The sequence below is a fragment of the Lynx canadensis genome, chromosome B2 (genome assembly GCF_007474595.2).
Source record: "Lynx canadensis isolate LIC74 chromosome B2, mLynCan4.pri.v2, whole genome shotgun sequence".
Classification (NCBI taxonomy): domain Eukaryota; kingdom Metazoa; phylum Chordata; class Mammalia; order Carnivora; family Felidae; genus Lynx; species Lynx canadensis.
The window spans coordinates 39,774,046-39,796,584 of NC_044307.1; the positions used below are offsets into that span (position 1 = coordinate 39,774,046).

Consider the following 22,539-nt stretch of genomic DNA (forward strand, 5'->3'; position numbering starts at 1 on the left):
TGTTAATCACACCCTATGCTGGGTGTGGAGCCTACTTAAAAAAAAAAGATGATTTCAAAAGGCTTATGGGGTTAGAAGTAATGGGATCCTGGGAGCATTTCTGAGTTTGAAAGTCTGTAGAAAGTCCCCTGATGAGTAGATTTGGATTTTTGTGGGGAGGGACAGTTGGGCACCGGTGCAGACTGAAGGCACACTAATCACTCTGCGCTTCCTCACAGTAAGAAGAAGCTGGCAGTCCTGCAGCAGCGGGTGCGCTGTCTCTCCCTGCTCTGGCAGCTCTACAACCTGGAGACCACGACCAGCAGCCGCAGGTTCGCCGGCCTTGCCACTCTTATGCAGAAGAACTCTGCTGAGGAGTTGGCAAGCGGAGCCCCGGTGAGCAAGTCCTTGCTTTACCACTGGACCTCACTCAGAAACCTAAAATGCTAGGGAGAGAGATTCCTGGGTTTAACATGGTTCCACAATAACCCAGAATTAATGGGACATACCGATCACATGCTTGAGCAGCATCTCTCATATTGCAGTTTTTAGGTGGGTTTCCAGGTTTGGCTATCTGTGAGTTCCCTGAACTGAATGTCAGCTTTTGTGCATATGTTCAGAAGTGGTGGGAGGTAGGGAAGGAGTCACAGCTTTCATCAGATTCTCAAAGAAGTCCATGAGCTAAAAAAGGATTAGAATTGCTGACTTAGGAAAAAAGAAGGAAGGGAAACATCTTCCTAATTTTAGTGTCCATCTGTCTGTCTCTCTTTTTTATCCATATGTTCCATAAATATTTGATGAACACCCATTATGTGCCAGGCACTAATCTTGATTCTAGGAAAACAGACAACAGATCAGTGAAATACATAGAATGCTAGGTGGTAATAAACTTGATGGAGAAAAATTAAGGGGAGACAGGGGGCCATGGGGTTCTGGGAGCTGGGGGTGGGGTGCAGTTTTAAACAAGGTGCTAGGGAAAGCCTCACTGGGCAGGTGACATTTGGGCAAATCTCTGAAGAGATGAGAAAGTAAGCCACTTGGCTATGAGGGAGAAGAGTGGACAGGAAGAAGGCACAGTGAATGCACAAGGCATGCTCTCTGCATTTGAGGAACAGTGAGGAGGCCGGTGCGACTAGAGGGGAGGAGACTGAACCAGGAGATGAGTCAGAGAGCCAGGGAGGGGGTTGATGGCAGATGGTGCTGGCCTCTGGGGCAACAGTTGGGGTTTGGACTTTAAAGAAGACAGGAAGCCGGGGGCAGGTTCTGAGAAGAGGAGTGACAGAGTCCACTTATATTTTAATAAGATCATTCTGTCTGCTGTGTTGAGAATCAACTGAAGGAGGCAAGAGGGAAATCAGGGAGGCAAGATAGGAGGCTATGGTAAATGATACAGGCAAGAGATAGTTGGCTTGGATTGTGGTGGCAGAGGAAGTGGGGAGGGGTGGTCTTCTGTCCAGAGAGAACCAACAGGATTCACTCTTGGATCAGTTCTGGGATGGGAGAGAGAAAAGAGTCCAGGATAATCCCAAGATTGGTTGGACTTCTAGCGGGATAGAAGTGCTCTTAATTGGGATGGGGCACTGTGCAGAAGGAGCAGATGGGGGGGGTGGAGACTGGAACCAGGTTTTAGACATGTTTAATTTGAGATACCTATTAGACATATAGATGGGGATGTTAAGTAGGCAATTAAATATATGAATGTGGGGTATATTTGAGAGGTCTGGGCTGGGAAATAGAAATTCATGGCTCATCAGTGTGTAAATGGTACTAAAAGCCATGAAACTAGGTAATTTTTCTCCATTGCATTTATTATCACCTAACATTCTGTATATTTCACTGATCTATTGTCTGTTTTCCTGGAATCAAGATTAGTGCCTGGCACATAACGGGTGTTCCAATGTTAGGAGTTCAGGTTCATAAGCAGAAATTGGCAAAAGAAACTGAGCAGTTTCAAAGAGAATCTCATGTCCTCAAAAACCTAGCGAAAACAGTGTTTTAAGAAGAGAGTCATTAATGACGTCAAATGTGCACATACTTATACTAGACATCTAGGCAGCAGTTCTGAAGAGTGCTAAGGAGCAAGCATCAGAAGCCTTCATTAGAGAAAACACAGAAGTACAGTTTGGCCAGTGTTTTGAAGGGGAAGTCTGGGCTCAGAAAACAAAAAGAGGGGCAGTAGAGAAAGTGGTTTGTTTGAGGATCAGGTGGTGGGAATGATCGGCAGGTCCCAAGCAAGTGAGCAGCAAGGCACCACAGAGGGCTCTTCCGCAGGAAAGGGACAAGGTGGAGGTGTGGCATGAATGCACAGTCAGAATATTTTGGCCCATGTTTGTTTACCTGCAGGTTGTCTCTACCTATGTGGCCCTGTCCCAATTCTCCCAGAATATGGGTGACAGGGACAGGTGGCTGCACTGTGAGCAGGTGGCCATTCAGAAGAGCAGCCTATGTTGGTTCTCCAGGGAGGGACTGTTGGCCACGGCCCAGCTCATGCAGGCCTTGGCCTATACCAAGCTCTGCCTCGGCCATCTCGACTTCTCCATCAAGCTGGGTAATGGGGCTTGGGGCTGGCGGTCCTAGGGCTTTTAGAGAGGCCAGGTTCACAGCTAGACCTCACACGATGCTCTTTAACCTCCTTAGGTTTTCAGGCTCGTGAGATATGCAGACACCTCAAGAAACCAGCTCTGGAGACTCTGGTTCTGTCAGTTCTCTTCAGATCTGCATTTCTGAAGAAAAAGTATTAAGATCATTTTCTGCCATTTGTATTTGTTGCCTAAGAGGGGAGGGTATCTGAAATGGAGAGGGAGATGCTGTTCCATTCTTACAGCCAGGCTGTCTCTTCTCTAGTCATTCCAGGAAGCATTGTCTTAAGTGTGGGGTTCGGGAATGGAAAGGCAGAGTCTGAGCTGCAACATATTCTTCTCTTCTCCTCTCCTGTCCTCTCCTGTCCTCTCCTCTCCTCTCCTCTCCTCTCCTCTCCTCTCTCCTCTCCTCTCCTCCTCTCCCCTCCCCTCCCCTCCCCTCCCTTCCTCTCCCCTCCCCTCCTCTCCCCTCCCCTTCCCTCCTCTCCCCTCCCTCCCCTCCCCTCCCCTCTCCTCTCCTCTCCTCTCCTCTCCTCCCGTCCTCTCCTCTCCTCCCGTCCCCTCCTCTCCTCTCCCCTCCCCTCTCCTCCCCTCTCCTCCCCTCTCCTCCCCTCTCCCCTCCCCCCCTCCTTCCTCACCCTTCTTCTCCTTCCTTTTCCCCCTTCCCCTCCTTTTTCCCACTTTCTCTTCTCCTCCTCCTCCCCCTCATCCTCCCCTTTCTCCCCCTCCCCCCTCCTCCTCCTCCCTCCTCCTCCTCCTCCTCCCCCTCCTCCTCCTCCCTCCTCCTCCTCCTCCTCCTCCTCCTCCTCCTCCTTCATTTCTCTACAGAGAGATAGGTAATTGCAGTAGTTCAGGAAAGAACCTGGAAACTGTCTCAGGCATTTCCCCCCACTTCCTTTGCTTAGAGGCAGGTCTAATCTCAGGCACAGATACTTTCTATATAAATAGAGCCCAGGTGGGGAAATATAGGGATGTTAGGCTTCTTTGAAGATGTAAGATCCCCTTCTCTCCTGTACCATCCTCCCTACTCTCTAGCTGGCCCCAGTAGCTCTGTCTCTTGGCAGATTTGACCTGTGTGTCCATGTGCTGGAGAGCCAGTGGGTGCTCATTTCCCAGGGTCATGATGTCCTTGGCCTGGCCTGCTTCTATTCTGCTTGCTTAGATCTGCTGCTCTATGGAAAAGGTAAATCTTGTGTAGGGCTCTGCTATATTCCTGAAGGATTCAGACCTTGGATAGGGCTCTGTGTTTGGAACACAGGTAGTCATGAGCCTGTCCCTTGGGCATGGCCCCTGCTCCAACCCCTGGTTCCTTAAAGTCTAGGAATCACATTGTGATTCAGGATGTCTGCATTTCAGGTGTTATCTGCTCCCCTGTACACACACCTTCTATACCAGTTCCTACGGTGGATAACTGATCCTCGCCTGGTTACCTTCTCTGTCCACAGGATTGCTATGTCGGCCCTTCAGCGAGTGTCTGCATTTCATTCAACGCTATGAGCACAGCTGCATTCTGAACTCTCAGAGTAATGTCATGCTGGGGGTCCACTCGTCTCTGGCCATGTGGTAATGTGGGTACCAGAGTCTTACTCGGTGGGACAGGCTAGAAAATTAAGGACACCATGGGGGTCATTTAAGCTACTGCCTTTTACCCCTCCAGGCAGGGCTATTCTGCATCTCTAAACTACTCCTAAAGACCTTTCCCTCTCATCCCTCCCATCTTAGTAGAGGGGTTCTTCTCGTCCCTTAGCAGGTTCAGGCCTATAGGTTGAGAGCTAAGTTGAAGGTTACATTTAAGTGCTGGGTAACCCACAGTCTCCTTTCAAGTCTCCTTCATGTGAGTCAGCAGCCTTGGCCACTTGCCAGCGTCACAGCGCTGAGCACGCAGGGGGTCTTACGGCCTGAAAGAAGTGATGGTTCTATGAAAGATCCAAGGTCGGTAAGCAGGGGATTGAGCTGCGAGCTGTGCCTCTTTCCCTCCAGGTTTGCCCAGGACTCTCAGTGGGATCTGTTTGAGCAGCACTTCTCCAAAGCTCACCAGTTGGTGAAAAGAACCAATGCCTCACTGTTTGGTTCGCATGGCTTTGTCCGATTCCTAGAGTGCCATGTGCTGATGTTACAAAAAATGCCAGAAGATGTCTTCATGCATACTCTCCCAGAGACTCGCAGCCAGGCCCTCAAGGTACCTGTTTCTCTACTGTCCTTCCCCTGACACCTAAGTTCTAGTTTGATCCTGTGATGCTCTTTCTGATGCCTACATCTCCCACTTCCTCTTCTCCTTACTGCTTCTGTCTCTTTTTCCTCCTCAAACCCTTTTCTTCCTCCACCTAGGAAGTCTTTCCACATGCCTCATGTACCCTCCCAGATATTCTTGCATATAGGTCAGGACTGGACTCCCTGACTTTCTGCCTTTGCACAGCGACTACCCAGTACCGTTAAGATGTTAACATTTAGCCCTTCTCCGTGGACCCACTCTGGCTCAGTTTGACACGTCTCTCTTCCGCCCTGCCTTCTGTGTCTAAGCCATTCCAGTTCCCCTGTATCTCAGAACCAACTTTCTGGGCATGCTGTGCCCTAAGTAACTCCTCCCTGTCCCCCGAGCCCTCAGCTAGTGTGCCAAGTGAGCACTGTCAGAATTCCTGGTGGAGCAGACTGGAGGAAGACAGTGCTCATCCTTGAACTCACGGACTTCCCTCTCCTTTCAGTACTTCAAGGAGTTCTTCTCTAGATGTGTGACCTGCCCCGTCTATCACCAGTGGGTCTCTGAGCTTAAAGCCTCTGTAATGAGATCTGGAAAAGGAGAATCCATGTCCTTGACTGACATCATCAGACCTTTTGACACCTGCTTGACCAGGATTTGGATAGAGGGAGAATTCCTGGAGGAAAACAACTCCTTTGGGGGAAATTTAGGAATACAGAGTAAGCATTCCTTCCTGGAACCCTTGTCTGAGAGACGTTACAGTCTCAGATTCTTACAGGCAGTCAAAGTCTGCTCCAAAGTAAGAAGGGAAACGTAACTGTAAGGAGTTAGTCCTTGCTCCACAGGTAATTATCCTCTCATTAGTGCTGGACCCAGCCCAGACAGAGGGGGTCCCGTATATTGTTAAATAATATGAGAGCCTCTCTCAGCCCTTTGTTTCCACATCTGTACCCTCAAGCATTGGAAGTTCCTCCTTGATCCCAGCTTAAACCACTGGGTTGTTTCTGTGGAGGAGCTGGATGGTCACTAAGGGAGAAGGAAGTCTTAGAATTCACAGTGTAATATCTATGAAGGTAAATGGTAAGATGTGGGCAAGGAAAAGAGAGGAAGGAATATAGTTCCTTGCCTCAGGGCCCAGCAAATCTCCTCCTTTTCTAGGGCAATGAGTTAGATTTGTAAGCACTGAGGACTTTCTTTGGGTTTGTGATATTCTTTATGTTCCTGCTTTCAGGATTTGACAGAGTGGCTGATGTCAAGGAGAATAAAGATGAAGAAGAAATTCAAGAATGTATATGTTAAAAAAAATCATTTGAAGGGACCATTGTTCTCTTGTATATAACACAAAGAAATGATCCAAGTTCTCCTTTTTAAGATACTGGACAGTATATGTATTAAATACACTAGCCGTTTACACTCACCACTGTCTATATCTTTGTCAAAATAAAAGCCTATGTTTCTGAAGCATGAAATGTAGATCTTTCTTAACTCTTAACAGTTACTGGCACAACTGAGGCAGAAATTAGAACCAGCAGTCGACTGGACATCTGGGAGGCTCTGGGATGAACTGATTGCTTCTCATGTAAGGCGAGATCCATTAGCAGATGGAAAACTCAGCCCTGATACAGAGGTTGTGGATACTTAAGTCCGGCAATACTAGTGCTTTGATGTTAGCCCCTTGGCACAGACGTGGTAATGAGTTCCTAAAAAGTCAAGGAATCTTTGCAGAGGTCCATATGGCTGTGTACCAACAGAGAAACCCATTTCTCTTTTGCACTGTGTGACTTGGGGATTCTCGTGTGAAACTGAAATTGCCAAAATGTATATGACTCTAGCCCTCCTCTGTTTTATTCTCCCTTTCTAGAGCTGCTGCCTTTGACTTTTGACCTTTATCTGTTTGATGGCCTTTCTTACACACAGCATTGCCTTCTCACTGATTTTTACACTTTATAACTCAATCATCTAGTGTTCAGACAGCCTGTTAATTAACGTTATGATAGCTACCATTTATAGTTCACTTACTCTGTGACAAGCATTATACTAAATGCTTGAAATACATTCTTTAAATCTTTTTAGCACCTCTGTGAAGCGAGTATTTTTATTATCCCCATATTACCGATGAAACCGAAGCTTAGGAAGGCCATACTACAGGAAACGGCCACAAAATGGTGGAGCTGGGATTCTAACTCCAATGTAATTCCAGAGTTTCACACTAGGCTATAGAGGCTTCCATGGGACCTAGCCTATGGTAGGCTATCCTGTACCCAATCTTCAATATTCTGTTCAAATGACCATGATCAGAACTGTAAGGACAGGTCAGTGTCTGGGGAAAGGAGCCCTGAACTTGCCACTTAAATCCTGCTGTCTTGTCTGTACATTACCTGGCCCCTCTCCACTACTCCCCCCTTTTCTCCTTATCTTGTTGCTCTTCCTCCTCTCCCTCTACTCCCACCCTACTCCTCCTTCCTTTCCTCTCTCTGACCCCTCCTTCCTTTCTCCTTGTCACCCACTTTCCCTCTGTCCTCCTCTCTTCCACTCCTTTAAATTTCTGAGAGGCAGCATAGAGCGGCAGTAAAGAGGGCCCTAGAGCCACACAGCCTATGTTCAGATTCTAGCTCAGATACTTATTAGCTGTGTTACTTTGGGCATAAAATGTATCTTCTTTACGCTTCCTTTTCCCTTTCTGTAAATGAGGATAAAAATAGAACAAAAGAACATCATTATGAAGACAAAATAAATACAAAGTGCTTAGAATGGTACCTGGCACAAAGTAAGCACTCAGTGTCAGCAATTATTATCAATTTAATTTTTATATGTAAATATAGATTATACATTTATGTGGCCCAGAATTCAAAAGGAACAAAAGTGTCTAACAGTGAAAGTCTTTCCCATTCTTGTCCTCCAGGATCTGTGTTACCACTTCCTTGTGTATCCTTAAAAAATTATTCTGTGCACATGCAAGCAATAGCATATATTTTTTACTGCACCCTTCTTTCCCACAAATGGTACTAACTAGGCATACTGTGATGCTCCTTCCTTTTTGCCTTCTCTTTTTTTCTCTTGCCATTTGTTTCCCTTTTGGCAATTCTTAAAATGGAGATAGAATTCACCATTTTGAAAGATATACCATCCAGTGGCTCTTAGAATATCACAAAGCTCTGCTACCATCACCACTATGTAATTCCAGAACATTTTCATCACCCCAAAAAGGAACTCTGTGCCATTAGCATTCACTACCCAGTCCCTCTTCCCCCAACCCCTAGTAACCATCTTTCTGTCTCAGTGGATTTGCCTTTTCTGGACATTTTGTATAAATGGAATCATAGTATATGGCCTTTTGTGTCAGACTTCTTCCACTTAGCATTGTCTTTCCAAGGCTCATCCATGTTTAGCATTCGTTTTCATGGTTGGATAGCATTCCATTGTTTGGATATGCCACACTTTGTTTACCCATTCACCAGTTAATGGATACCTGGGTTGTTTCCACTTTTTGGCCATTGTGAATCACACCACTATAAGCATTTATGTGCAAGTTTTTGTATGAACATACATTTTCATTTCTCTTTGGGTATATGCCTAGGAATGGAATTGTTGGGCTATGCAGAAACTCTGTGTTTAACTTTTTAAGGAACTGTCAAACTGTTTTCCAAAACGCTGTACCATTTTACATTCCCACCAGCAATGTGTGAAGGTTCCAGTTTTCCACATTCTTGCTTCACCAACACTTGTTCTTGCTTCTCTTAATAAAGGCATATTCTAGTGGGTATGAAGCGGTATCTTGTGGTGTTGATTTGCATTTCCTTTAGGACCACTCATGTCCTTTTTAAAAGTTTATTTATTTTGAGAGAGAGAGAATGAGAGGGGGAGCAGAAGAGAGAAAGGGAGAAACAGAATTCCACGCAGACCCCGCACTGTCAGTGTGGACCCCTCCACGGGGCTTGAACTCACAAACCCGTGAGATCATGACCTGAACCAAAATCGAGTGTCAGACGTTCAGCCGACTGAGCCATCCAGGCCTTCCTTGTTGTGGATCATTTTTACAAGCTTACTGGCCACTTGTTGATCTTCTTGGAGAAATGTCTTTTAGAATCTTCTGCCCATTTTTTATTGGGTTATAATGCCTTTTTATTGTTGAGCTCAGAGTTTTAAATATATATTCTCATACTAGACCCTTATCAGATTTGATTTACACATATTTTATTTTCTCTCATTCTGTGAATTGTCTCTTCACTTTCATGACACTATCATTCTGCAGTGCAAAAGTGTTAAGTTTTGATGAAGTCCAATTTATGTGGGTTATTTTTTTGGTTTTGGTTGCTCATGCTTTAAGTGTTCTCTCTTAGAAATCACAAAGGTTTACTCCTCTGTTTTTTCCTAAGAGTTTTATATAGTTTTATCTCTTTTAGGTTTTTGATTCATTTTGATTTCTTTTTTTTTTTTTTTTTTGCATATAGTGTGAAGAAATTTTTCAAATCATCCTTTGCATGTGGATATCTACTCATCTCAACACTTTTTGTTAACAAGACTACTCTTTTCCCCATTTAAATGATACTCTTGGTGATGTATGATTTTGTTAAATGTATGGGTCTACTTCTGAACTCTCGGTTCTGTCCCATTGCTCTCTGTGTCTATCCTTAATGCCAGTACACACAACCTTGATTGTTGTAGCTTTGCAGTAAGTTTTAAAATCAGGAAATGTGAGTCCTCCAACTTTATTATTTTTTAAGACTGTTTTAGCTGTTCAGGGTCCCTTCCATTTCCATATGACTTAGGATCAGCTTGTCAATTTCTACAAAAAGGACAGCTGTAATTTTGATAGGGGTCAAGTTGAATCTGTAAATAAATTGGAGGAGAATTGCTATTTTAACAATATTAAATTTTCTGATCCATGAAGATGTCATATCTTTTCCACATATTTAGGTCTTCTTAAATTTCTTTCAATAATGTCTTATAGTTTACAATGTATAGGTCTTAAACTCTTTTGTTAAATTTATGCCTAAATATTTTACTCTTGGTTCTATTCTAATGGAATTGATTTCTTAATTTCATTTTTGAATTTTTCATCACTAGTGCATAGAAATAAAACTGAGTTTGGTTTATTGATTTTGTATCCTGAAACTGCTGAACTCATCTATTAGATCTATTGTTTTTTTGTGTGGATTCCTTAGGATTTTGTATATATAAGATCATATCATCTGCAAATAGAAATCATTTTACTTCTTCCTTTCCAATATTTCTCCCTTTCCTTTTTATTTCTTTCTCTTGCCTAATTATACTCCTTAGAACCAAAGTATAGTATTGAGTGAAAGGGGCAAGAGTGGACATCTTTGTCTTCTCAATCTTAGGGGCAAAGCTTTCAGTTTTTCACCTTTAAGTATGATGTTAGCTGTGAGTTTTTTGGGTTTTGTTTGTTTGTTTGTTTGTTTGTTTGTAGATGCCCTTTACCAGATTGAAGAAATTCTCTGCTCTTCCTAGTTTGTTGAACATTTGTATCATGATAGGGTGTTGGATTTTGTCAAATGCTTTTTCTGTCATCTGTTGAAAGAATCCTGTGATTTTGGTCCTTTTTTTCTATTAATATGGTATATCATTGATTTTCATGTATGGAACCAATCTTGCATTCCTGATATAAATCCCATCTTGTCACAGTGTACAATCCTTTCTTTGTTGCTGGGGCCTATTTACTAGTATTTTGTTGAGGATTTTTGCATCTACATTCATAGGAGATGTTGGCCAGTAGTTCTCTTATGATCTCTTTGTTTGGCTTTTGCATCAAGGTAAAATTGGTGATTTTACTCATAAAATGAGTTAAGAAGTGTTCCTTCTATTTTTTGGAAAGGTTTGTGAAGGATTGGTTTTAAAACTCATTCAATGTTTGGTAGAGTTCACCAGTAAAACCATCTGGGCCTGGGCTTCTCTTCGTGGGAAGCTTTTTTACTATGATATAAACCTCTTTATTTGTTATAGATATATTGAGATTTGATCTTGAGTCATTTTCAGTGGTTTGTGTCTTTCTAGGAATTTGTCCATTTCGTCTAGGTTATCTGTTTTGATGATATACAATTGTCCACAATTTTCCTTTTATAATCCTTCTAAGCTCATAAAGTCAGTAGTTCTCCCTCCAATTTCATTCCTTATTTAGTAATTTGAGGCTTCTCTTTGTTTTTGGTTTTGTTTTTTGTTTTTTTGGCTAAGAAAGTAACTTTAGCTAAGATTTGTCAATTTTGATCTTTTTAGAGAAACAACACCTGATTTTGTTGATTTTTTTTCTTTTTCTGTTCTCCATTTCATTCATTTCTACTCTGATCTTTATCATTTCCTTCCTTCTGCTCACCTTGGGCTTAATTTTCTCTTCTGTTTCTAGTTTCTTCAGGTAGAAAGTTAGGTTGCTGATTTGAGATCTTTCTTCTTTTTTAAAATAGGGGTTAACCTCCAGCCATAAATTTCCCTCCAAGAACTGGTTTTGCTGACTCTTCTAAGTTTTGTTATATCATGTTTTGTGTTCATTCATCTTAAAGATTTATTTATCATTTTTCTTGTGATTTCTTCTTTGACCCATTTGTCATTTAGAAGTGTGTTAATTTCCACATATTTGTGAGTTTCCAAAATTTACTTCTGTAATTTCTAATTTCATTCCATTGTAGTCTGAAAGCATACTTTGTATGATTTCAATCCTTTTAAATGTATCAAGAACTTGTTTATGGTCAGATACATGGTCTATACTGGAGAATGTTGTATGTATACTTGGAAGAATGTATATTGTATTTTCCAGTAGTTGGGTGGAGTGTTCTACAGATGTCTGTTAAGTCTAGTTTTTTATAGTATTGTTCATGTCTATTTCCTTGCCAATCTTCCACCTACCTACCTTGTTCTATCAGTGGTTGAAAGTGTGATACTGAAATCTACAACTATTACTATTTAATCTATTAAATAGTAATCTATTATTACTTTTAGTTCTGTCAGTTTTGCTTTATGTCTTTTGAAATGCTATTATTAGGTACATATGTATTTATAATTGTTATATCTTCTTGATGGGTTGACTTTTTTATCATTATAAAATGTTCTTTTATCTTCATTAATATAGTCACTCCACCTCTCTTTAGCTAGTTTGCATGGTACATGTTTTTCCATCCTTTTACTTTGAACCTACTCATGTTTTTGAATCCAAAGTTTGTCTCTTAGGAAGCATATAGTTGGATCATGTGTTTTTTAATACATTCTGTCAATCTCTGGCTTTTAATTGGAGTGTTTAATCTATTTACATTCCATGTAACTACTGATAAGATAGGATTTATGTCTTCCATCTTATTATTTGTTTTCTACCTGTCTTATATCTTGTTGCCCCTCTCTTCCTCTGCTGTCTTCTGTTATATTAAATACATAATTTTAATTTCATTTTAATTCCCTTGTCATTCTTTTACTATGTTTTTGAGGTTTTTTCCTTGCTCTAGGGATTACAATTAGCATTTTAATTTAAAACAATCTAGTTTACATGTATACCAACTTAATTTCAATAATATACAAGACTTTGCTCCTATATAGCCCCATTCCCTCCCCACTCTTACAAATTATAAGTGTTATAAAAGTTACATCTTAATAAATGGTGTACCTATCAACACAGATGTGTAAGTATTGCATTATGAAGTTGTGTTTTGAATCAGATATGATGTGGAAAAAGCCAATTTTCATAAGGATAGACTCCTTGGGTTGGTGCAGGCATTGGTTTCCAGAGCTCTAACAAGGTTGATTCTGACTATTTTTGCCGGTTTTCTTGTTGCTTTTATGGAAGAGAGAATTTTCTGAGTTCTTAAACCATTTTCTTTTAAATCATTCTCAATGTACTTTTAAATTGCATTTCCCTTCAATGAAGTTAAACATCTTTATTGTTTATATTTCCTTTTTTTAGTGAGCTATATGTATATATCCTGTGACCATAACCTATTATTTTAATTGATTTATAAGTGTTCAAGAAATGAGATTTCTGCCTTTGTATGAGTTGCAGAATTTTTCTTCATTTTGTGTTTTGTCTTTGTGTATTGTGCTTTTGTCATGAAGAAAAAGATATCAGTTTTAATTTATTTTAATGTGTCAGTTTTAAAGTATCTATGAATTTTTTTATGGCTTCTGAGTTTTGTGTAATAAAGAGCGTTTTCTTCTCTAAGATTATTTTAAATATTCCCCAGTGGTCTTTCAAGTATTTTTTTTAATTAACTTCATCAAAACATAATTTATATAAAAGAAAGTGCACCTATTTTAATGGTAGCTTTTGACAAATATATACACCCATGTGACCACTACCACAGTCGTAACAGAGAACATTTCAGTCACCCCAAAAAATTATTTCAGGCTTTCTCTATATTCATTCCTCCAACCCTAACCACCACCAGCAGCACAAAATATTCTCATTGTTTTTTTTCTTTGTCTTTATATCTGTGATTATTTCCCCCTTGTCATTTCATATTTCATCCTTCTTTTTTAAGTTAGCTAACAGTGTCTCTTATATTTCATTGCAAAGAATAAGCTCTTTTATTTGTGTATTAGTTATATAACTTTTCTCCTTTAAAATGAACTAGCAATTTGAGTAAGATGCTTAGTTCTTATTGTTGAGGCTATGACTTTTCCTCTGAGAACTCCTTTAGCTGCATTCCAAAGGTTTCTGATATGAAGCAATGGGCTGGTCATGTCACCTGCATTTTCTTTGTTTTCATGTGTTTCTTATGATAAAATATAGAAGATCCGTATTTTCATCTCAGAAGTTACTTTTATAAAGGAGATTTGGGTTGGTATTCATAGACTTCTACCATAAGCAATGATGGAATTCATATATTTCCCTTCTCCTCTGTTTTCTCTACCAGCCAATGGATCTTAGTATTTTCCCTTGTGTTGTTAAATATACATTTACTTCTGTCAGGCTCCAAAAAGTTCACACTATGTTCAGATCAGGATTTTTCCCACAGGCCTTCTTTTTAGACTTTATCCTGACCTTTCCCTATATTCTCTCCCCACCCTGACCACCCCTCCTCCACAGCAGGCAACCCCCACCCCCCACCAGCATCTTATCCAGGGAAAGTGAGGGCTTAGTTGATTGGTGGGCAGCTGCTGCCTCCACAAGGGATGGAAGTAAATTTAGGTTCTGTCACAGGCTGAGACTATCAGGGGAAGCTCCAAATATCCTGCCAGAGCTCCCTGAAAATAGCATCACTAGACTTCCTCAGCTGGAGCCAGGCCCTGCCTGTCCCCTCTCCTCAGGTACCTATACCGAATTCCGGGCCCCTCCGATGGTGACAACCTCTTTATGCCTAGCTCTCCATGATTATAAGAAGATTTGGTTTCCAAGCACCTCATCCTCCCCACCTGTCTCTCATCTCAATATGGGCAAATATTTCCAAATTGAACAGTTTCAGAAGAAATCCTGGCACAGACCTTAAAGGCCCTTCCACCCCCAGCCTGGACTAGTTTTCTTTTTTTTTTTAATTTTTTTTTCAACGTTTATTTATTTTTGGGACAGAGAGAGACAGAGCATGAACAGGGGAGGGGCAGAGAGAGAGGGAGACACAGAATCGGAAACAGGCTCCAGGCTCTGAGCCATCAGCCCAGAGCCTGACGCGGGGCTCGAACTCCCGGACCGCGAGATCGTGACCTGGCCGAAGTCGGACGCTTAACCGACTGCGCCACCCAGGCGCCCCTGGACTAGTTTTCATATACACTTAACAACAGCCACACCTTTACCACTCATTCCCCTTCTTCCCATGCCATGCTTTTTCTCCACCAGGATCTTCCCAGGCCCCAAATTTCAGGCCAAAGGGAACAGTGCTACCAGATGTCCACCCAGCTGAGAGAGAGCCAGCTCTGATAAAACATGTCTGCAAAGGTCTCTTATCTCCTGGTGCTTGGAAATCCTTTGTGCTGCCAAGGAACAGACTTGGAATTTATTTCAGTTTCTGATCTTACTCCTCAGCTCCATCTTTCCCACCCCATCTGTCCTGAGTCTTAATTTATCATTATCCCCTTCCTCCCATCTTATGTCATCACGTCATAAGGTACCACTTGTTTACAAGGTGCAGAGCAGAAGGCAGAAGAGATTTCTAGACTCAAGCTAATGGATCTGTACTTTCAGGTATCTTGAGAAAGGCAGGAAATACATTCGAAGACGCCTTCTTGGTGCCCCTTGAATCAGACTGCATCCCGGAATTCTGACCAAGAATGAAACCATGCCCTCACTGGCAGGACAGGCAGGAAATCATAGCACAAACTCTGGACTAGAATCTTTAGAGTTCCCAGGCCATGTGAATAGTCAAACTCAGGCCCTTTCTTTCCCCGTCAACTATCAAGAGCTCATATATTATCATTCAGTGTTTATTTAGCTCAGTGGTTTAAGGGCAGAGGAACCAGCATGGGGGGTTCGTTCCTAGGATACGTCAATCACATGTAAGTATTACTTTCCACATCAGAAAAGTCAAGATGTTAGATTAGATCCTAAAGTCCCTAGCTGTTCTGATATACTAAGGATCTAGGGTATGGGCTGGCTGGATGGATGCATAGAACTCTGGGGATGGTCTCTGTGGTAAATAGTATGATGAACAGCTTAGCTGGGTGGCGTTTGGCTAGTCAGTGGATCTTGGGTTGGCTCACAGGTGGCCCCTCCACCCTTGTCCCTTCCAGGAAAGATAACTGTGGCATATGTCACAGGCTTAGAGTACATCAGGACTTTAGGAGGCAGAGGGGGCGATGAGGATTGGGCTGGGGATGGAGAGTCCTCTGATGGGGGATCAAAAGGTAGGCTGCTATAGGTGGTATTGTCAAAGGAAGGTGGCGAGTCGAGCCTAGCATACGGTATGTCCGATGGAAAATCAACTCCGAGGCCAGAGTCACTGATGTGGTGGACCACTGAGGAGGAGGCCTGTAACAAAAGCAGACAAATGAGGCAGAGAGTATGCCTTCTTCTGCCCCAGTTCCCTCTGCGGGGAAGTCCAGGACCACACTGGATCTGTCTCTCAAATCCTGAGGATGTCAGTGGGCAAGAAGGCTTCACTTTGAAGGTTTTCAAGCCCCAAGTTTCTCCCCAAATCTGAGAGGGTGAAATACCAAGATAGGAAGGCAGAAGACCACTGGCGCCAAGTTCACAGCATTAAGGAAGAGGGTTTGGACTCTGACTGGGTCCCAATCTTTCACCACCCCCTCATCCTGGGACCTCTCAGCGAGCCGTGCAGACGGAAGGTCTGCGGAATTTGGCTGGGGGCCCACAGATGCCTCTTACCTTGCCTGAAACTCTGCTGCTCTGAGATTGGCCACAGACACCAAGCCTGGTCCCTGGGAGGACAGAGGACGGCAGCACAGTCTGCTTCCTGTATTGGCTCAGTGCCCATTCCTCACTCCCTTCAGAAGCCTCTTTCCTAGTCCAGACTCTCCAGTCTACTCCCACCAGACACCAGCTACACCCCGGCCTGCCAGGAGACCCCACCCACCCACTTACTGCTTCCAGCTTCCTCCAACCCACCTCAACATTCAGCCTGTCTCCTGAGACCCTTCCCCCACCATCTCCAGTCACCTGTCTCTATTCCACTGGTCCACCCTGTCCAATTCCTGTCTGTCCCCAGGCTGGCTCTCACTGAGTCTCCTTCCTCCCATCCACCCCTCAACTGGGGACTTCTAGGGCCTGGGGGCCTCCCTAAAGCCCAGACAAGCCCGTCTATAGGGGAAGCAGAACTAGACTCCCAACACTGTCTACAACACTGGCTGGTTCAGGACCAGCAGGGGCTGTGCTGGGGTGTGCAGGTAGACTGCTACCTACCTTTCCTTTTGGCCATCACAGCGAATAGCACGGCTGCTGCCACCAGCAAGCCCAGCAGGAGCGCAGCGCCCCAGATCAAGGGGATGCTGAAGGATACAAAGGGATAGGGGAGCTTAAGCCTGAACTTGGCAGGAAGCTGCTCACCAGGAGCCCCGGAGCAGTAGCAGAAAGGTGCAATTCTCGGTGAGCCATGGTTGGGAGAAGAGGATTTGGGGGGTGGAATTAGGAGGGCAGACATAGGCAGGGCAGAAGAGAAACACATTTTCAGGTTATCCTGGCTGGAGACCCGCGGGCATAAAGGGGCCATTACTGAACTGGGGGTGGGGGGGAGGTGGGACAGGAGGATCTGCCTGACCTCCTGCCTGATCGGAAGTTCTCCAGAGGTGGAAGGAACCGTGAGGTTTCCCTTTGAGTTAGCCTGGGGCTCTGAATAAGCCTTTCCCACCCTTTCCCACCACCAGCCTTTTCCCGGACCCCGAATACAGCTCTTCTCAGTACCTCTTCTCATCCTGGCTGGGTTCCAAAGGGCTGGCACTGCCCATGATGTCTGAGAAGGGGCCGTCAGCCAGACTTCCAACCTTATAGTTCTCTTCCTCCTCTTTCGGGGTAGGAGCTGAGTCAGAAGGAAACAGTCATGAGCACATACCCAGTGTGGATAGGGTCGCGGGCCTGTTGAGGTCCGAGGGACTGGGGGAGTGGGGTTAAGGAAGGAGAGGTTCCAAGCAAGAAACACAAATGGCGGCTTGGCATATTCCTTAGGGGCCCTCGTTCTGGAGATCAGAGGTGGATTCTTTCTGTCTTTACCCGGTTGTGATGGGGCCCTCTTTCCCCTCCACCACCAACTGTTGCCCCTGCTTTCCTTCTTCACCTGCTGGCCTCTCCCTGGCCTCTCAGGCTGCTCAGCCTATGCGGAACCACACACTGGGTAATCTGCGCCCACCTCCCCTCCCCACCCCACCGCAGCATAGGCTCTCCACTCTTGTCCCACAGTGACAACCCTGCTCCTGTCGCTCATCCACAGGTCTCTAAAGGGGCATAGCCCGCTAGACTTCTCTACCTACCTGCAATCGTGTGACCCCCTGCAAGCCGGGGGCAGGGGAGGGGGGCAACCCAAGCTCTGCCCTCAGGATCTAAGGAACTCTAGGGTCACCCCTAATGTGACACAATGCCAAGGGACCCTTGCTGAGAGCCTCGCTTGGACCCCCAGACTCAGTTTTGTGACAAGGCTTCTACTGTCCCTACACCACTGTGCTCAACCTCTCTGGCTGTCAGACTCAGGCCTGGTTTCTCTGGGCCGGATGATCTGTCTTGGGAACCTGGCCAGTCCTTCTAGACTCTCAGCAGGTGTGGTCTTCCTTCTTCTCAGAGGCTCACCATCCCCACCCCCCCACCAAGCCAAACCAGGATCTGGAGATGCTGTGTCTCCCATCTTCCTGCATGCGTCCTGCCCACCTAGTGCCGTTTAAGCCACCCACACCCTCCCTGAAAGCCATGCTCCACCAGCCAGCCCTGAGCATCCACACGCTACAGCTGTCGGGTCCCCAGCACCTGCTCCTCTCCCCAGTGCATCTTGTCCTACAGGCTCGAGTTACCAGACCTTACGGTGCCAAGGAAGGAGGAGGACAGGAGAAGACGAGGACCAACAGTCTTTTACAATGTACACTTTACAATGTAAAGTAATAATCATGGACCGGAGATGAGAGGGATTCTAAGGACACCTTAGTCCGTCCTCATAAGTAACAAGTGGGGAAAAAAACCGTGAGCAGGGAAAGTGCCTTTCTTCATTTCCTTATTTGGGGCTTGGGCGCAAATTACTTGAGAAAGGAAGCCGTGAAGGCTAAAAAGACATCATCATTCCTAAGAGAAAGGTAGACCAGGCTCCATTTCGGCAGGAAGCTGGCCGTTTTCCCTCCAAAAGATTGTTTTTGTTTTACGACATCCAATTTCTCTGGAAAATTCTTTCTCCTACTTTAAAATTTTCTTTTAATAAATGCTTAGACATTAGAAAGTTGTCGGCTGGGAGAGAAAACCACAGCCTATATAAAAGTACTTTCTCTCTCGAGGATAGGGGTTGACAACCCTGGAGGGACCAGGAGTGACACTTTTCTCATGGTAAACTAAAGGAGTTGAAGTAATCCAGGTACCGAATGCGCCTGCGTGTAGGTGAGGCGCATCCTAGATGCTCAGTGAAGACATAAAATTCAATAAAATCCGAATTCAGTCATTTTAAGCCATCAAGCCCATTAGAGCGGGAGTAATAAACTGGGAGATTTAAAAAACAAATTCCAGTTGATAAATGCCCAAATTAAAACTTTGCTTAAGGGGTGCCTGGGTGGCTCAGTCAGTTAAGCGCCCGCCTTAAGCTCATAGCATGATCTCACAGTTTGTGGGTTTGAGCCTCGCGTCCGGCTCTACGCTGATAGCTCGGATCCCGGAGCCTGCTTCCGATTCCGTGTCTCCCTCTCTCTCTGCCTCTCGACCCTGCTCACGCTCTGTCACTCTCTCTCTCTCTCTCTCAAAAATAAATAAACATTTTAAAAATTTTTTAAAAAAACTTTGTTTAAAACCTTTCTAAGGAAAAAAAAAAAAAGCATCAAGTATGTTGAAAACGCGGGATGAGGCGGGCCAAGGCCATGGGTGAGGACATGCCTTTCAGCCGGGAAACCCCCCCGCTAGAGCAGGAGGGGGAAGGGACCCACCGTCTGGCTCTTTTATCTCTGACTGCTCACCCAGTTCTGCTTCCGCTCCCGGGGTGCTGTCAAAACTCTCTCCTTCCAATTCCCCGCCCCGCCCCCTCCCCCCCTCCCCCGCCCCCAAGGGTCCCCATTCCCCAAGGACGGAGAGCAGCAGGTGGGGGCGGGGAGGGGCAATGGCCAGCCTAGAATGACTCACCTGGAGGGAGCACAACCAGGGCCACCCTGTGCAACGTCTGGGTCCCCGCCGCCCCCTCCACCACGCAGCCGTACTCGCCGGTGTCCTCCTCCCGCAGGGTAATCATCTCCACCTGGAGCAGGCCGCCCCCCAGGTCCGTGAGAAACATGCGCCTGCCCGCCGGGGCTCCGCGATCCACAGCCGAGGACACTAGGGGCTGGCACCCATCGGGCAGGAACCGGCACCACACCTTCCGAGCCTTGACGTCCTGGAGCCGGTAGTGGCACTGCACCAGAATGGAGCCCCCTACGGGGGCCTGCAGCACCTCCGGGAAGCTGGTGGAGGCCTGGCCTGGGGAAGGAAGGGATGTGGTTATGAGGGGCAGGAGCCCCGGGAACTTTCCAGCCCACCCACTTGCCACAGGGGCACAGGGGCCTAGAGGTCCCCCTTCAGGGCCCTACATATATGCTGCTGGTGCCACCATGATGTCAATTATTCCTGGGCACCAAGCGGGGCCCATGGGGCCCAGAGCCCACCCACTTCACCTTACCTGCCAGTCCCACCAGCAACAGCATGAGCAGGTTGGGGCCCATGGCGGGTCAGGGAGATGTCAGCTCTGCGGCTGGCCCGGCCACTGACACAGCATTCCCCAGGGAGCAGGAAACATCTGCCTTGGACAGTCACGTGGGGCTCTCAGCCGCCGTGGGGTGGGAGGCGGACACTGGGGGCCCCTCCACGGGTGGGGATAAGGCGCCTTTCCAAAGCCTGGCTGCTTCTGGGCTTGGGAACCGAGCCTGAGAGGAGGCAGGGGTGGGTGAGGCAGGGTGAGAAGAAGCCCCAAGGACAGGTGGGACCTGGGATCCTGGGGCCCAGCTAAGGGATGAGGTGACAGGAGGATGGTGGAAACTGGGAAGCAGGGGAGGCAGATGATCCTCGGGGTCTTCCAGAAATAGAATCTGAGGATGCAGAGCTGTGAAGGAGGAAGGTGAAGGGCCATTTGGGTTCTAAATTCTGTAAGGAGTGCACCGGCCAAGCCCTCAGGGGACTGTCCAGTCCTGCCACAAGACCTCACACCCAGAGACCCCACCCTGGTGGCACCCTGGATGGGGCCGGTCTTCATTTACTGTGCTGGGTGCCCTCCAGCCCCTGCTGGTGTGGACCCACGCTCTCTGGCTCTGGCAACTGCATCAACCCTTTGATAATTATGCTCCATTTTCTTCTTTCCCCCTGTTTTCTGGAACCCCTTAATGAGTTGGATATTGAACCTCATGTACTCATCCCCTTTGCACAACTTTTCTCTCTTTTCCCATCATTTTGTCCATTGCGTTCTGATTTCCAGAAGGTACCCTCATCTTTTTCTCTCATCCCTTTTACATTTTTATGCCTTGGCATTTTCACTTTACAAGATTTCTTATTCTCCAAACTTTTTTTACAGCATATTATTTTTGTTTCACGAATGCACTATCCTCTCTGTGGGGAGATCATTCTCCATGGATATTTTCACGTTTCTGTGTGGTCTGGGCACTGATCAAGCTTTGTTCGACGGTTATCAAATAGCAAGCGTGCTTTGGAAGCTAGAGAGAGGGTACCAGCTCCTGAGGGATTTGCTTATACCCCCACCCCCGTCCCTAGAGAAGATCTGTTTACCTTCCAGAGTAAAGGTATCTATCTATCTATCTATCTATCTATCTATCTATCTATGTATCTATCAGTCTTTCTATCTATCTATCTATCTATCTATCTATCTATCTATGTATCTACCAGTCTATCTATCTGTCTCTCTATCTATCTATCTACTATCTGTCTCTCCAGAGAGGAAGATGGGCCAATGTGCCAGATGCCGTGTGTAAACTCCAAGCCTCATAATTTGGGGTTCCTTTGCCATGACAGGAACCCACTGCCCGCACAGGAAACATCTGGCCCCCGTTCATGTCCCCCTGTGCAGAACTGGGGTGTGGGGACCCTGCACAGAACGTGGACGATACACCTCCTGATCTGGGACTCCAGGGGGAGCACTGGTGCTCAGAGAGACAAAGGCAGGTAAGGTGAGGATGTCTGGAAGGGGCAGCCAGCGCCTGACCTAGACATCACACCTAGAAAGGGGCTAAAGAAACTACCCTCCCCCTTTCCTCTCCCCTCCCTTCTCTGCTCCTTCCCTCTCTCTGCTCTCTCCTTCCTTCAGGAACAAGGAAGTTGCCAATGGGAACTGGGAACAGGAGCCTGAGAAAGCCAGACAGTGCGTTAAGCTGGAAGTGGTGAGAGGGTGACCAGTTGTCCCGTCTGCCCAGACTTAGGAGTTTTCCTGGGAGATATGGGTCTTTGGTGATACACTGGCAAAGTCTTGGGCAAACCAGACAGGTGGGTCAGCCTCGTGGGTGATGTGGAAATGCTTATATCTGTCCTGCCAGTACGTATCAGGCTTCTTTGATTTCCTTGCGGGTAAGTCATTACACTAACAGTCCACAGAAGTATTGTGAAGCGAGACCTGTCCTCAGTATTTGACTGAGTGCCTAAAAGGGTCCACCGCTGGGTACAAAGGACAGAGGTGACCAGGCAGGATCCTGGCCTCAGGGAGGTGGGCATTAGGGAAGAGGAAGGAAGCCAGTGTTTATTCGGGACCTATTCTGCACCAGACATCGGCCCTGGGACTTTCACTAATGGTATTTCTTTCAACCTCACAAAACTTCAGCAAAGCAGGGTTGCTCGTTTGTTTGTTTTTTGTTTGTTTGATTGATTGATTTCCGAGGAGGGGGAAGGGGTAAAGAGAGAGGGAGATGGAGAATCTTAAGCAGGCTCCATGCCCAGCGCAGAGCCCAATGTGGGCCTCAATGTCATGACCGTGAGATCATGACCTGAGCCGAAATCAAGAGCCAGGCACTTCACTGACCGAGCCACCTGGGTGCCCCTGTTCTGTGTTTTTATTAGGTGAGGACCCTGAGGCTCAGAGGGGTTTCTTAGTAGGAGGCAAAGCTTAAATTTGAAACTAAATTACCTGATCCCCCCTTCAGTCCAGTGTGCACCCCAGAGAGTCCAAGGCAGGGGATCCCAGTGGTGATCCAAGTCCCCAGGGGGATGTCTCCAATGTGAGGGAGGAAGAAAGAGAAAAGGCCAAGCTCCCAAGAACA

General features: G+C 45.7%; 2 protein-coding genes across 2 annotated transcripts in view; one reads left to right on the forward strand and one right to left on the reverse strand.

The window, feature by feature from the left end:
• The window catches only part of LOC115513919 (adenylate cyclase type 10-like), a 51,285-nt gene extending 45,066 nt beyond the window's left edge, over positions 1 to 6,219 (forward strand). Inside the window, exons 25-32 of the mRNA XM_030315460.2 lie at positions 219 to 375; positions 2,323 to 2,527; positions 2,617 to 2,713; positions 3,623 to 3,741; positions 4,004 to 4,121; positions 4,539 to 4,737; positions 5,261 to 5,474; positions 5,987 to 6,219. Coding sequence (XP_030171320.1) covers positions 219 to 375; positions 2,323 to 2,527; positions 2,617 to 2,713; positions 3,623 to 3,741; positions 4,004 to 4,121; positions 4,539 to 4,737; positions 5,261 to 5,474; positions 5,987 to 6,054 — 1,177 coding nt within the window. The 3' untranslated portion in view covers positions 6,055 to 6,219. The remainder of the gene's footprint in view (positions 1 to 218; positions 376 to 2,322; positions 2,528 to 2,616; positions 2,714 to 3,622; positions 3,742 to 4,003; positions 4,122 to 4,538; positions 4,738 to 5,260; positions 5,475 to 5,986) is intronic.
• An 8,873-nt stretch (positions 6,220 to 15,092) lies between these two features.
• On the reverse strand, positions 15,093 to 20,075 carry TREML1 (triggering receptor expressed on myeloid cells like 1). Its single transcript, XM_030315470.1, has 6 exons — positions 19,965 to 20,075; positions 19,436 to 19,765; positions 17,042 to 17,156; positions 16,544 to 16,629; positions 16,010 to 16,062; positions 15,093 to 15,652 (listed from the first exon to the last, which is right to left on the reverse strand). The coding sequence occupies exons 1-6, from the start codon at positions 20,005 to 20,007 to the stop codon at positions 15,338 to 15,340; spliced, it is 942 nt and encodes a 313-aa protein (XP_030171330.1). The 5' UTR covers positions 20,008 to 20,075; the 3' UTR covers positions 15,093 to 15,337.
• Positions 20,076 to 22,539: the final 2,464 nt, after the last annotated feature.